Here is a 14,570-nt window from a genome sequence, read left to right as displayed (position 1 = left end):
TGTATGTGAGCTGGCCACTGCTTTCACTGTCCCATAGTGAACCTGGACTATAGAAAGAATTGTCAGCTAGCACTTAAGACACCACACTCCACAAAGACCCCTAAAGCAGATCTGTTTCCTCCTGCAAAAAATGCCAGCAACTTAAAACCTGCAGCCCTAGAGTTTGCTCTACAGTATCAGATTTTTTTTGTTGTTACTGTCAACAAATGGTGTTTTCAGCCATTGAAGAAAACAGAAGTGCACAGACTGAATTTTTCTGAGCCTGTCAATAGCTGAATCATTGGTACCACCAAGTTTGCAAGCGAGTTCACATAAAAGCTTTCACTGGAAAATACAAAGATGACCATTTGAATTGTTGTGTTTGCAAACCTATTTTACAGACAGTTAATTCTGTAGAAAGCAACTGCAAGCACTTGTTCTTAGTCCACAATCACCAACTTATTTTTCACACTTAAATGAGTGCAGTGTCTCTTTGGTAGATACAGAATTCATATTTTTCCAGGTAAGTTACCACTGAAAACACCTTCACCTTACTGTGCAGTAGATAGGAGCCTGCATATACCATTCCTTGCCACACCACCCTCAGAGATAAGTAACTGAGCTTCAGTTACATGCCATTAGCATCCAACAAAACAGATAAAATCATGGACGCAGCAGAACAGCCAGCCAGCAGTCTCTATGTGGCATGCTGGGCAGCTCTCAGAAGCCAACTAAACCCAGCTAGCAGCAACTTATAAGGTGACAGATTCTGTAACTGATAACAGCTAGCAGCCCCCATCAAATCCCTGCTTGCTAAGCTGCCACTGCTTCCTTTGTGTTTTCTGTCCCACCTGCTGTCTGCATGACAAGCTACCTGGGCAACAGGTAAGACTTCCTTGAAGATCAATTGACTCCATTGTTCTGCAGATGCACGGTACTAAGCACCACTTGCAAAAGGATTTTTTCCTCTACAATGCTTCCAAAGCTAGAAGTAAGACCTATATAAACATGCGAGAAATCTCTGAGCGCTTCCGGCTGCCTCCCAGCGAGTATGTCATCATCCCATCCACATATGAACCTCACCAGGAAGGAGAATTCATCCTGAGGGTTTTCTCAGAGAAAAGAAGTCTTTCAGAGTAAGTTGCAGATCTTTCATCTGGCTCTAAAGGGGGAACTGAGCTCACTACTCTGTTACAGTTGTGTTCCCTACTTGCAACACTCTACTCTTAATTTTCAAGAGGCACACTCACATCCCCACAGTTACCTTGTAGTTTAACAAAAACCTGTTTTGAATTTCCATTGGAGACACTGGGGACTACTGACAGGATATCCTTTGTGAACACACTTTCTGCTATTTTTATAATGAAAACCAACGTTTGGTTTTTTTAAATGCTATATGCCACTGCTATATCCCATATGGATTTTTTTTGCCAGATAGATCACTGTGACAGATCTAATTTTGGTCATGAACAAAATTCAGAAATAAGTGTTATTTCTTTTCCATCCTGCTCTTTAAGTAGCTTCCCGGAGCTCAAACTGCAGCTAGTATCTCTTTGCTTAGGCCAAAAAACTGGTTTGCTCCCCCCGTCGAGATTCAGTGATGCCAAGGCTATATATAATAAGAATAAAGCCAGCAGCAGTGTTCTTGGAAGCAGTACTCAGGATGCTCAGCTCAAACTCAGAAAAACTACATCCAGAGTCTGAGCTGTAATGCCTGGAAGTCAGCCCACACCGCTGCCTGCTTACAAACCACATACAGAAATAAACAGTGTTGGAAACAGACACCTTCCTGATTTATTTACTGTCTGCTTTCTTTTAGGGAGGTTGAAAACATGATTGAGGCAGATCGCCCATCGGTAAGTACCATCCTGTCATCTTCTCTGTGGGAACAGAGGGGAGGAGTGTCACACATAGGGAAACCCATAGCAAGAAACCATTTGCAGCCACATGACAGCTCCTTTAACATATTCCCACATATTCCCATCAAGATATTCCTATTAGCACTTCATATATGCTGCTTTCTGGTTTGGACAGACCAGAATCTTTTGCCAGGATTGAGATTTGTTCTTGGCATAAAGAAGCCTTATGCCAAGCATAAGCCACTCCAAGAAACCATGGATAAGTGGGCACAGAAGTCAAGTCTACACTGCACTGATTTGTTGGGAAAAATAAAAGGAGCCATTAGGGATAACAAATTTGATTCAAGTAGATAAAGCGCAAGAGGAGATGGATGGCTGTTTTGATAGGGCTTCTGCAATTCCAACATGCAGTTTCTTTGTGGCTGCATTTTCCCCTCTTTTTTTTCCCCTTATGACTATGATTTGACTGTAGGAATGGGAAACACAAATGTGAGAAGGTGAAAGAAAAAAGGAAATATTGCTGTTTAAGAATGTGACCTGGTACAATCCAGAATTCTTTTTAAAAACACTTCTTTTCCTACTTTGTTTCTGTTTGTACAGAAGAAGAAGAAAGGGAAGGTGGGTACCCGTGCAACACACTGAGTGTCAGAAGGCAAGATGCATGTGCAGTGCATGCAGCAGGAGTTGCTTGCTACCATTAGTGATTTCTCTGCTTCTGGAAGCTGATCTAGTTAATAAGGAACACTGGACAAGAGACCATTTTCAGGCAGCAAAGTTTGTCTTCCTATACAAAAAGCTAATGAAGTACAGCCATAGCATCTGGTATTTCTCTTTCTTAAGTGGGTGGCAAAAGCATAAGCCTTTCAGTCTTATGAGCTTGATCCTTTAAGTTCCTCAACTATCCTGCCTGCCTGATCCTCCACAGGCATCCTGACACCTTTCCCAGTGAGAAGACACACACCCTCCATTGCCCAATGCAGCTACTCCTCCCTCCTCCCTGCAGTTTCTGCTCACTAGAGTCCAGGATTGTTCTTCTAAGTCTTTTAAATGTACCCAGTACATTTAGCAGACAAAAAAAAAAGCCATACTCAAGTTACAAGAAAAATTATCAGCCAGAGGAAGGGTACAAAAAGGCCCACAAGGGAGAGATTTTTGAAGAGTGGTTGACTCCAATTTGCATTCCTCCTTTATATGTACCCAAAGTAGTCCACAAAGCATCATAAATCAGGGCACCACATAAAAGAGTGAACTCTGTTTCTTACAAGAACCTTGAAAACATAACACTTTAATCTCAAGACTGGTCAATTGCAATTATGGCTCCAGGATAACGCATTCACATCTGTTAGCAGCTTTCTTTGCTTTAAATATACTAAAGCAGAACAACTGCATGTATCTCCCTGCCTCAGCAATTAATAGAGAACTAATACATGCCTCATGTAATGAACAAGCTCCTACACAAACTCTGCAGATTTCTCTTTTCAGCATGAGCATAGTAGTAACTTGAGAAATTCCTCTTTTTTTCTTCATCTGTCTGCATGTGCTTTGCCACAGAACAGACATCCCCAGATACTTCCCCTAACACTATTTCTTCTGTAATTCCTACTTTCTTTCTGTTCTCTTCCTTCTAGCCTATCATCTTTGTTTCTGACAGAGCAAACAGCAACAAGGAGCTGACAACAGGCGAAGATGCTGTCAAAGATGGTGAAAAAACCCACGTAGATGAGAAAAAGGTTCTGCAGCAACTGACAAGGCGGGGATAGAGCTTGGTCTGGCCAGCATGAAAGGGCAGCTGGAGAGAGCACAGGAATGGGACAAAGGAGTGTCCTTGGATACTTAACAGTTTCCAAGTTGAGGCTTGCTCTCTGCATGTGTCTGAGGAAGATGGAAATGATAACAGTGAGGCTAGCTAATGCAGTATTAGTCTCCAGAACAGGGCCTCCCACACTGCAAAATGCTCTAAAGTCACTGAGCCCCTCTAAACAATTCATAGTCTACCAGGCAGCTATGGAACATGTTTTTCTCTTCTGCTCCAAGTTTCTCCATTGCAATGTTTTGAAATGGGGGAAAAAAGATAAATCAGAATGTAAAGATCCATTGGTGAAATTAATCATTTAGATTGGTTTCAGGAATTATGAGAACAACAAGGGGACATTAACAATGCAGCAGGTTCATCAAGGAATGCATTTAATGAAAGAAAGTGGAGAAGTTCATAAGGATAACGTGTTCCTCTGAAGAGCTGCACTATCACTGGGAGGCTTACTTGTGTGAAGGGAGTGAACCACCCAGACCCTTTCATTTTCCTGCAAAGCTAATGTTGCATATATCCTTCACTTGTATCTTTCCAGCGTTCTTCAGCAAAAGCTCGTGAGAAGAGTGAAGAAGAAACACAGTTCAGGAATATTTTCCGACAGATCGCAGGGGATGTGAGTACATGACCAACCCCCACCTCTGCAGAGCAGCTAAGCCACAGCAGCACCTAATCCAACTTCTTTACTGATTCAAAAGATGGAAAATTTAAGTTTCCTTGCACCAAATTTCCCTTGGGAGCTGTAGTTAAGGAAAATGAAATGGAAATTCAGTTAAGCACACAGCTATGCCCATATGCACATGCAACTCACTTTCACTGTGTACAAATGAGCCTTATTTAAATTCAGGCTCTTACTTCTATCACTACTATCACAGAATTACAGAATCACAAGGTTGGAAAGGACGTACAAGATCATCTAGTCCAACCATCCTCCCATTACTGTAGCTACAGCAAACCATTAAGCCATATCTCGTAGCTCCTCATCCAGATGCCTCTTGAACACTGTCAGAGATGGTGACTCCGCTACATCCCTGGGCAGCCATTCCAGCACCTGACTGCTCTCTGAGAGAATGACCAATTCTCTGTGTGAAGCTATTAATGATTTCTTAATCAGTATTGCACAGTATGTATAAGCAATGCATAGATACATGTATGTATTCAGACATGTTTGCATGTTGAACTAAAGATAGCAGAACAGATCAAGACTGCACAAATCAAGAGGCTGCTAAAGGGTTGCAGAGATTTTCACATTTTTGCTCATACCGTGGCTTGGAATTACTGCCTGTTTTCCCAAGTGCTGTTTAATAAATACTGTGCAATCCCTTTAGATTTGCTTCATACAGAAGGTGTAGCTGCAGCCTCAAGAAAGATTATACAAAGATAGAAAACTCTCTATTTTGGATGATGTGCCATGATGAAAAGTGACCAGAGACTTCACACTTTCAGCATATCCATCCATATAGTGATTGTCATGATAAGGAATGTTACAATTAACAGTATTGTCCCCACCTTTCCCACCAGGACATGGAGATCAATGCTGAAGAACTCAGGAATGTTCTCAACAACGTCGTTAAAAAACGTGAGTTCGAATGTGCGTTTTGGTGACCTCAGATAAAGGCAGCAATGATATGATATACACCTCCACCACTGAGAAACATCCTCAAAATTATTTATGGTTCCAAATTCACAGATTTTCTACTTTCACTTCTGCAGACCTTAGCTAGAAAACTTTCATGGAGATGGTCTCTATGAGCGACCATGTATGGATAATAGAGAAATGAGCAAAAGTTCATTGGAAACACCACACAGGTTAATACAACCTTTCTAGCAGACTGCAAAGTCCCTTTAAACAAGTCCTAATGGAGGGAAGGACTTTTCTCCCCATTCAGCCATCTTCAGCCTTCAAACCTTGGGCTTGCTTTGTTAACTGGAAATTGAACTAGAGTTTTCCAGAGGCTTTTACTGTATATAGCAGGTCATAACTCACCTGCAATTCACAAGCAGTAATATTACTTAGAGCCTTTACAGATAGTTTTTCTCACTCATACCTCATGGGATGAATTAAGTCAGTTTTGCATATACTTTGAGTAGAGTCCTACCTAAGAGGAAGGAGTGATTGCTGACTTACATGATCTTTATCATTTATTTCAGATAAGGACTTAAAGACAGACGGATTTGAACTAGAATCCTGCCGCAGCATGATTGCTTTGATGGACGTATCCTTTGCCAGTGAAAGAGAAGTGCCTGATAACACAATGCTCCACCTGAGTTTTATTCCCTGACCACACACGCACAGATTGATTTTAGTAAGCTGGAAAACAGACCAGCATGTTACAGGCTGTTGTCAGATAACGCAGAGTTCCAGCGTAGCACACATTGACTGCGGTCATCTCAGTGTTAGCATAGCTGGCAGATGAAAATATCTCCAAGTGCAGAACTAAGTATGATACCATTCCTTTAAGTCATCTCAACAGAACTACAAATTGCCAACAAATTCAGTCTCTTATCTTTACCTTTTCAACGCATCACACATTCTACCATGTACTTAGCACTCAGAGCAAGTACAATAAAACACACTGCAAGATGTCACATGGCATTACCTCCAATACAGCATTACTCAGTCATCCTACCTGAGTAGGAAAACATATATGTTTCCATACAGTTCCGTAAGACATGATTTATGAACATTCAAACCAGACCAGAAATCTATTTACAGCCTAGAACCATAATGATTAGATGCTGAACACAGTTCAGTAAATTATTTTAGTTGACATTTTGCTTGATTCTTAATTCATTTTAGCAAGGCAGAAAAAACTTCATTCCAAGATAAAGCTCAGTTATCTTAAGCAGTTCCAGGGGAACTTCACCAGTGGGAGCACTTGGAAAAAGCCACTAAAACACTCTGCTTTACATACATTATAACAGCTCCAGGAGCAAGTCTCCTGCCTGTATTAGTGGTTTATTACTACACAAGGAAACAGTGCTTCACAATCCCAAAACAAAATAACACTCTCAATAACCAAAGTGCTCACAAACACTTTACTGTGCCATTCAGCCCTCTCTCAGCATTCAGGCATCCTGAGCTGAGTTTCATACTCATCCCCCCCACCCCCCCCACTCACTGGCACCCATAGAAATAATTAGTTTTCCAATTAAAATATTGGGGTTTTTTACCTGAACGCTTGCATCACAGACAGATGGCTCAGGGAAGATCAACTTTGATGAGTTCCGGCACCTCTGGGACAAGATCAAAAGCTGGCAGGTAGTGCTGCTCTTCCTAGCTCCACAGTGCAAAGGCTTGCATAGGGATACCAGACCTCATTACATCCCCTACAATCGAAAAAGGTCCCAAAATTGAAAACTAGCTTTTAACATGAAAACTAGTATCTTCCTTCAGCCTTTTCTTAGCCTAAGCAAACATTTAGAGCTACAGCATTCATATGAGGAGATCCCCCTGAGAAGGGAGGAGGTACACAATGTGGAAGAGGAGGAGGATGGGAAATAGAGCCAGGCATTGCAATTAGCTTAATTAGGGCAATTAAGATAGAGGATTAACAGCATAAACTCAAGTCAAATGAGGAGGGTCTCCAGAGGGAAGAGTTTTTTTCTTCTCACAGAACAGATCTAATTCACATGTCAGGAGTGAGGGGGAGCTGTGTGTGAACAACGCAGACTGCCAAGCAGCAGCCACAGGTGATCTAAGGCAAAAGGCAAAGCCTTCAGGTGCTGCAGGGTAGCACTCACATCAGCAGGTGCATCCTATAAAAGCATAAGCTTAGACATCTGCTGTGTACTCCTTCCTTTTTTGCAGAAAATCTTCAAGCATTATGATGCAGACCATTCAGGAACCATTAACAGCTATGAGATGCGCAATGCAGTCAATGATGCAGGTAATTCCCTCAGTGTCCAATGCCCAACAGCCAAATAAACCTCAACTAAGCAGATCCTTGAACTTCTCAGTGAATAATGCATGGTATCTCAGTCTCATAAATGATCAAAATCAAATATGTACTAAGCCAGCACACACACTTGCCCAGTTTTACCCTTTTAACTTGAGCAGAGTTTGTGTAATGTTTGTGCAACTGCACTAAAAGCACACAGGATGTGCATCAGGGAGCCCAGATGCGTGCAGGTTAACTTTCAGTGATGCAGTCACCCACCAAAATTACCTACTTGCTCTCATTTAAGCTGTGGGTTCTTTAATGTTGTATAATGAACAATCAAACCCATTTCTGGTCCCCCCGCAGGGTTTCGGCTGAACAACCAGCTCTATGACATCATCACAATGCGATATGCTGACAAGAACATGAACATCGACTTCGACAGCTTCATCTGCTGCTTTGTGAGACTGGATGCTATGTTCAGTGAGTGGCTGCCCTCATTTTACAGGCTTGCCCCTTTCCCTGCCTGAAAACACACTGATATTTAAAGGAGAGTTTATTATACATAGCACTATTGCCTACATATAGTTTCAATAGTATAAGATATGTGCTAATTTATGACAGCCATCCCACACAAGCACAAAAGATAATAAGCCATTACATATCTCCTTGTATTAGCTGTGAAAAGCATAGCAGAAATATGTGCTCACCTAAAAAGTAAACACACACATAGGCTTGGATAACATAGTGGGAGTATGATTTGGTTTGCTGCATGGGATCATCTTTGCGCTTTGCTTGCACAATAATTTAATCCATGTATTTGTCATTGATTTAGGGGCATTCCATGCCTTCGATAAAGATGGAGATGGAATCATAAAGCTCAACGTCCTGGAGGTAAACTACTTTGTGCCAGTATTTCTAACACAACATCCCAGTACTACATTATTAATTCCCACCACTGTCTCACACATTCAAGTTGGTCTGATCTTTAACTCCTTCTCTTCCTTAGTGGCTGCAGCTCACCATGTACGCCTAATACCAGAGCCTTCATCAAGGACCTGCTCCAGGTTGCTGTTTGAAGTAATGAACTCTATCCATCCCCAATACAAACGAGCATTTTGCAAGATACGTGCTTTTGCTCACCAAGATAAAATGTGCGTGAAAGAATAAAAAGACAGCTGTGCTCCAGCAAGCAAATCAGTGCTCATTCCCTGTACCTACTTATGTAGTATCTCCGGGACATTTACTTTCGACAGCAAGGATTGATTTACTGATGACTGCATTTAGGTTCCTCTGCATGTTAAAGACTCAGAGCACGCACTGTTACTCTGTTTATACTGACACTTGGAAGCACCATCCCTGAAGTTAGTACAGGTCAGGCAAAACTAAGTTTGGATCTGAACTGCGTAAGTCAGAGGTGTCTCATACCGCCCTGTAATTAGTCTTTGTTAATAATTAATTTATTTTAAGAGGTGTTTTACCCCAGTGTGGCCATTTTAGGAAGATTATTAGCATATGTAAGCATAATTAATTGAAAACAGATCAACTGAGTTTTAATGTTAACCTTTAGGGTGTCATTTCTGAAGGAACAAAGGGGAATGAATGCTGAGCGCTGTCCCACCATTCTTCAGGATCCACAGCAGCTGGTATAGTTTTATCACAAGCATGAAATCAGCATAAGACTTCAAACATCAGCTGACTTCAAATGCACTGAAAAAGCACGCGAGCTTGACAGGCTTTCAGAACTGGTCAATCAGTGATCAGCATGAAAATGGATAGAAAAACCAGTATGTGCACAGAGAGGGCACGGAGGCCAGACTTTATCAGGAGAACTTCTACTGAGAGCAAAGTCTCTGTCTCATGCATGTGGTTACAAGGCAACAAAGAATGACTGACCTCTTGGTTTCCTGGGGCTAAAAAGCAGCAGCAGAAAGCAGTCTGCTACAGTAAAGCAAAACTGAAACAATAGATCTTGGCATCTTACCCAACATTATTCTGATAATTCATACATTTAACTGAGTGATCACTAAGAAACAGATAAACCCATGACTATAGAGTTCTTCAGAATATTGTCTTGCACTGTTAGTTCCTCTGAAAGAGTAAGACAATAATAGTTTATGTAATGAGTTAACCTTTAAACTCAACTTTCATTTTAACCCAACCTACGTCTCTACAATGACTGGAATACTAGGAGCACTGGGTTACAGCCACACGTTATCTCCACTGAGCTATTATTTTCCATACAAAACCATGGTAGATGCTCTTGGTTCTGGTCTTCATAGAAAAATTAAGTCTATCCGTCACAAAATATCTGGATTTTTTGACTGGCAATCAAAACTGGCCCTTAACCTCCCAATGACTGGAAGACAAATAGTTCTCTAGACCTTCCCTTTGCAATAAGCCATGAAGCAAGGCTGTCTCAGTGCATCATCTTGGAGGCCTCAATTGGGTGGATGGCTTCCAACTTCCCTATGACATCTTAGATTCCTGCACCCTGCAAGCAGAAAATAGCAACAGCCATCTGTGCCAGCACTGGAGATTGGCCACTGCAGCTTGAAATATACAGCTCCAGGACAGCCTGGGCTGACTTCATCCAGCCACAAATGGAACGTCATGTTCTACTGAACCCTGTGAGAGAACCTTTCTATTCCAAACAAAGAAGAATCAGGCTGACAAACCATAAACAATATAAAGAATTTTTATTTTTCTTTTCAGTTTTTTGTCTGCGTAAAGTTTCATCATTGTTACGCTCAGCTTCGTACCAAAATGAAAGAGGAAAAGCAAGGTCAACCTGTGCAAATGTTCTACATAGCTTAAGTCATTCAATTCTCAACCATGTTGCTTTATTCCACTTTAAAAACTTTTTCATATGTGCAGCAAAATGAGCTTGGAGGAGCTGGCAGGTGCATATGACGGAATATATACCTACACAGTTTGTTCTTTACTTCCACCATTAAATATTTTACAATTAGCAGTCAAGACTGTTTCCTTATCCTTCTTCATATGTTCTGCAATTCTGGACGACTTAAGACTATGTATGAATGACAGTACATTAAAGGCCTGAAAACCAAGATATTATCCATACCTACATTTTAATTTAAAAGAAGGAAAAAAAAAAATCTTTCCAGCACCATGTTTTTGTTTCTGGGAACCTGGAGTTTATTGTGAGCTTTCAGTCATTGTTTACCAAGATTTAGCATAACTGCATGGTTTGTAAGTGTGTGGTGCGACCTGCACTACTTCAGCACAGCACAGAGCTGAGCCGCTTGGAAGGTCCACAACCCACACACCTTAAGGCAAACAGAAGCTGGGGTATGTAATGCATCCTCATACCAACAGATGCAAGTTTTCCCTCTGGCCCATTCCAGACAGGGAAGCAACAGCAATAGGCCATGCAGCACCGTGCTGTCAGTTAGCTGTTATTTTTCCTGTGATTTGAAGGAAAATAGAGTAAATAACACAGACCAGTCTTCACGTTGTTTTTTGATTCAACACATGTGAGAATGTCAGATAAAGTTCAGCTTTGTGACACATTTGAACTTTAGAGTGATTATTTTATGCTACTTGCACTCTTCTTTTTGAGCTTGGGTAGGGCTTAATATAAACACTTTGCAACACGTTCTTCCACTTTTGAAGAGAATGGTACATAACCGGTTTCAGTAAAGCTCTCCCATTCTCCACATCACAAAATACAACAGCTCTGAGCACTTCATGCACATTAAGGACTCACAGCTGAATAAGCAGCATCAGTACTGCTAAGGAAAGAATGGTGGCTTCCACCCCAAAAGGGACTGCCATATTCAGTCAGCATTCAGCAAGTCCAGAGCTCACGGTCTAACATTTGACTAATGAGATAAAACAGCTAACCGTAAAAATCAACTCTCACTCTACTCACTCTTCCACACCCACAACTCTTCAACTGCATAAAAACCAAACCCAAAACAAAAACAGTCCTGAACACAGGCTTCAGATGTGTAATGCTGCTTTTCATGCAAAAATTACCCCACTCCTGTTTCACAAATAGTCCCCTTAACAAGACTACTGCACTCTCTGACCAGAGGTATATCACAAGTCAGAACCCTCAGTTGCAAACCTGGAGAGGATCTCATCAATGGCTGCCAATCTAACACACCAATTTACCATTGCTCTTCTGCAGCCACACATGGAGGAAACAAACAGCCACTAATGGAAGCTGCATTCCCCCCAGAAGAACAAAGAAATCTGCAGAATTTCATACCTGCATGACAACCACATTTCAAATCCTGCTGAGACAAACTCATGACAAAGCAGCACGATATTCCCTCTGAGCCCTTGAGCAATATGTATACCTTTTTTTAACACATACAAAGCAAAACTGATAAGCACTCATGCAGCTCTGCTATTTTCCTGTCCCTTACCCATTTTATGATTCTGAGAATGGATCTGAAGCAACCAATGAACCAGCAAAAGACACCACTGCAAAAGCTGGACTTCCCAAGTCCAAAATTTTGGATTAGACCATTTTTAAGGACAGAGAAGGAAATATCACCAACTACAAGAAAAGGAAGTCTCCTTTTACACCAAGGAGAAAAAAAATCAACACAGTAACTAACTAGGAATGGAAATAAAGTGTAATAACTGTCTTTGTTGTAACATCTAGGGAGAAAGATCTCTGCATGTTCCTGAAAACAAAGTCATCAGCTGAGAGAATGAGAATCACCAAGTATCAAAAAAAATCTACTCTCACACACAAAGTTTAGTGATAGAACCACTCCACATACTTGTCCTCAGAACACAGAGCTCCCCGCCATCACAACCTATGAAGAATAGCTCAAATAGTCAAAACATTGTTTCCTTCCACACTTTTACATTTCTCTCATTGTGGTTCAAAAAAAGCAAAATTATTTAATATCAATAATGGTGGAAATGATTTAAGTCATACGAAGCCTTCTACTTATAAAACAACCCCACCAACATTAAAACCTCAAACAAATACACTTGGAGATTCCAGTGCAATAAAGCAGAAAACAACCCATCCTCCCCAAAAAAAACACATAAAACTCTCAAAGCTGCCTTGAGTCTAAGTCACATATTTCTTTTATTTCTCCCACCTACAAACATCTTAATGAAAATAATAAAAAACAACAGCAACAAAAAAACCTCCAAAAAAAAAATCACCCAAAAAACGACAAGAGCATTGGAACCTCAAGAATTCCTACATTTGAAGTAGAATTCTACCAGACACCGTTCCTATTTTACTCCTGTCTTCCTCAAGAAAAAACATCAATATCAAGCAAATACAGAGGAATTATGCTTGCGCACCAACACAGGATAAAAGCTGTGTGCTTCAAAGAAGGCCCTGAAGTTTCTTGACTGGATGGCAGAGCTGAACATCCACGGGCCTCCTTCATTCACAGTCCTGCCCTAAAAAGACTTTATTGCAGTCAAAGAATGAGGCTACAAAATACGTTTGGTCTATGGATAACATATGAAGTCTCGAACAAGTGGTTAAAGATGTCCACTGAAAGCAGTACATTCAGTTTGAAAAGCACTGGATATGTTTATAAGTGACTCAGTTTTGACACTGGAATATCTTTATCTTCTGTTACAGTTTAAGGAAACAACTGCTTATTTTTAATTAAGCAGGAGGTTAGTCAAGCATGAACAAAAAGGTCCTTGACAGATTAGTTCCATTGTTCCATTAGTTTCCAGAGTTCCTTGTCAGATTCATCTTGTTATTTAAAAAAGCATGAGTGCAAAAGTTCAATTTCACTGAATGCAACAGAAAAATGAGGTCAAGTCTGCAACGCCAAGAGACAGCAGCAGAGAGACCTGCACAAGTAGAAACAGACTTCCACTTTGCACCTGCTTCCCCGTGTCCACTATGTACATTTCTGGAAACAAGATTGTTTGTTTGTTTTTCCCCATGAAACATGCATTTTGTATCCCCAGCTTCTGCTTGAGAATTTTAGACTAAAATATAATAGAATCCTATTGACTTTTTGTGAACTTCACACAGCCTGAGCAAATTAAGCCAGTTCACAACAGAAACAAAATAACACTAAAGTAGAAGAACTTAAATATATAGTGGCTTTGAACTTCTATTTGTTTATTTTGCAATAAAGATACAGCATTACGGAATTCCAAATCAAATAAGCAATCTAACTCCGGTACTGTATCACAACAGTAGTGGTTGCACTGAGAAACAAAAGCTGATACTGGTTCCTCCCTTCCTGCACATTAGGACCTATAAGAGACTAAGATTGTAAGGCATGAGAGCAGAACTGTTCCACTGCTGCTCGCATACCAGCCAAAGGACTGCTTTCCTCCAAAGAAAGACACCAGAACACCTCAGGAGGTGTAATATTTAGGGTAGTCTGTCACCGTATATATTGTGTCAATTATAGAAATTTTTAGACAAAGATTAAAACATAAATTACAGTTAATGTTAAAAAACTCGTTCCAGTTCACCATAAAATACCGTTTCTTTTTATGAAGAAAGCCAATATGTACACACTGGATACTCAAGTTACAGATTTTGTTGTCAGATGTTTTTGATATTCTGGTTTGCAGATTTTTATTAAAATCAGCAAAAACAGATATAACAAGAACAGGTATGTTTTAGTTAGACATTTAACAGGCTTCAAGCTGAGCGTGTAAACACCAGCACCCATCATCACCTAGCTTCTCAACACCCCTCTGCACTTCCAAAAGATTCTCAAGAACATACTTCTTCATAAAACAAGGTAGACAAGAGGACGGAAATATTCCTATTTGTCAATGAATTGAAAACTTGCAAGAATCTTACATTTGGGCTGCTTCTTAAATGGCCACCCTTACGGCTACAGCATGCAACATAAGCTGCAGTTCTGTAGCAAGGCTTTTCAGCCCCACTTCCTTTTTGCATTCCAAGTAGTAAAAGCAAGAGAAAAGGCTGGAGTAAGAAACTGATGTTATATGGAATAATCCTGACGTTAAATTACTTCCCAATGTGGGAGGTGAAAAGTTTCATGAGTCAACCCTGCTGTCATCCTCAGCATGTCTTTCAATGTGTCCCACAGCATC

The 14,570-nt window shown here is 40.6% G+C and overlaps 2 protein-coding genes across 6 annotated transcripts in view; one reads left to right on the top strand and one right to left on the bottom strand.

Moving 5' to 3' along the window:
* The window catches only part of CAPN3 (calpain 3), a 25,761-nt gene extending 13,654 nt beyond the window's left edge, over positions 1-12,107 (top strand). The window contains exons 13-24 of the mRNA XM_072339146.1: positions 907-1,115; positions 1,799-1,835; positions 2,442-2,456; positions 3,467-3,568; positions 4,184-4,261; positions 5,167-5,224; positions 5,797-5,861; positions 6,839-6,907; positions 7,457-7,535; positions 7,893-8,009; positions 8,362-8,420; positions 8,536-12,107. Coding sequence (XP_072195247.1) covers positions 907-1,115; positions 1,799-1,835; positions 2,442-2,456; positions 3,467-3,568; positions 4,184-4,261; positions 5,167-5,224; positions 5,797-5,861; positions 6,839-6,907; positions 7,457-7,535; positions 7,893-8,009; positions 8,362-8,420; positions 8,536-8,562 — 915 coding nt within the window. The 3' untranslated portion in view covers positions 8,563-12,107. The remainder of the gene's footprint in view (positions 1-906; positions 1,116-1,798; positions 1,836-2,441; positions 2,457-3,466; positions 3,569-4,183; positions 4,262-5,166; positions 5,225-5,796; positions 5,862-6,838; positions 6,908-7,456; positions 7,536-7,892; positions 8,010-8,361; positions 8,421-8,535) is intronic.
* ZNF106 (zinc finger protein 106) overlaps positions 10,210-14,570 on the bottom strand; it is a 41,763-nt gene continuing 37,402 nt past the window's right edge. For all 5 annotated transcript variants that reach the window (XM_072339141.1, XM_072339139.1, XM_072339143.1 and 2 more), the window contains one exon: positions 10,210-14,570. In XM_072339141.1, coding sequence (XP_072195242.1) covers positions 14,514-14,570 — 57 coding nt within the window. In that variant the 3' untranslated portion in view covers positions 10,210-14,513.

Source organism: Excalfactoria chinensis, chromosome 5 (assembly GCF_039878825.1).
Source record: "Excalfactoria chinensis isolate bCotChi1 chromosome 5, bCotChi1.hap2, whole genome shotgun sequence".
Lineage (NCBI taxonomy): Eukaryota > Metazoa > Chordata > Aves > Galliformes > Phasianidae > Excalfactoria > Excalfactoria chinensis.
This window is presented reverse-complemented; position numbering and strand designations above follow the sequence as displayed.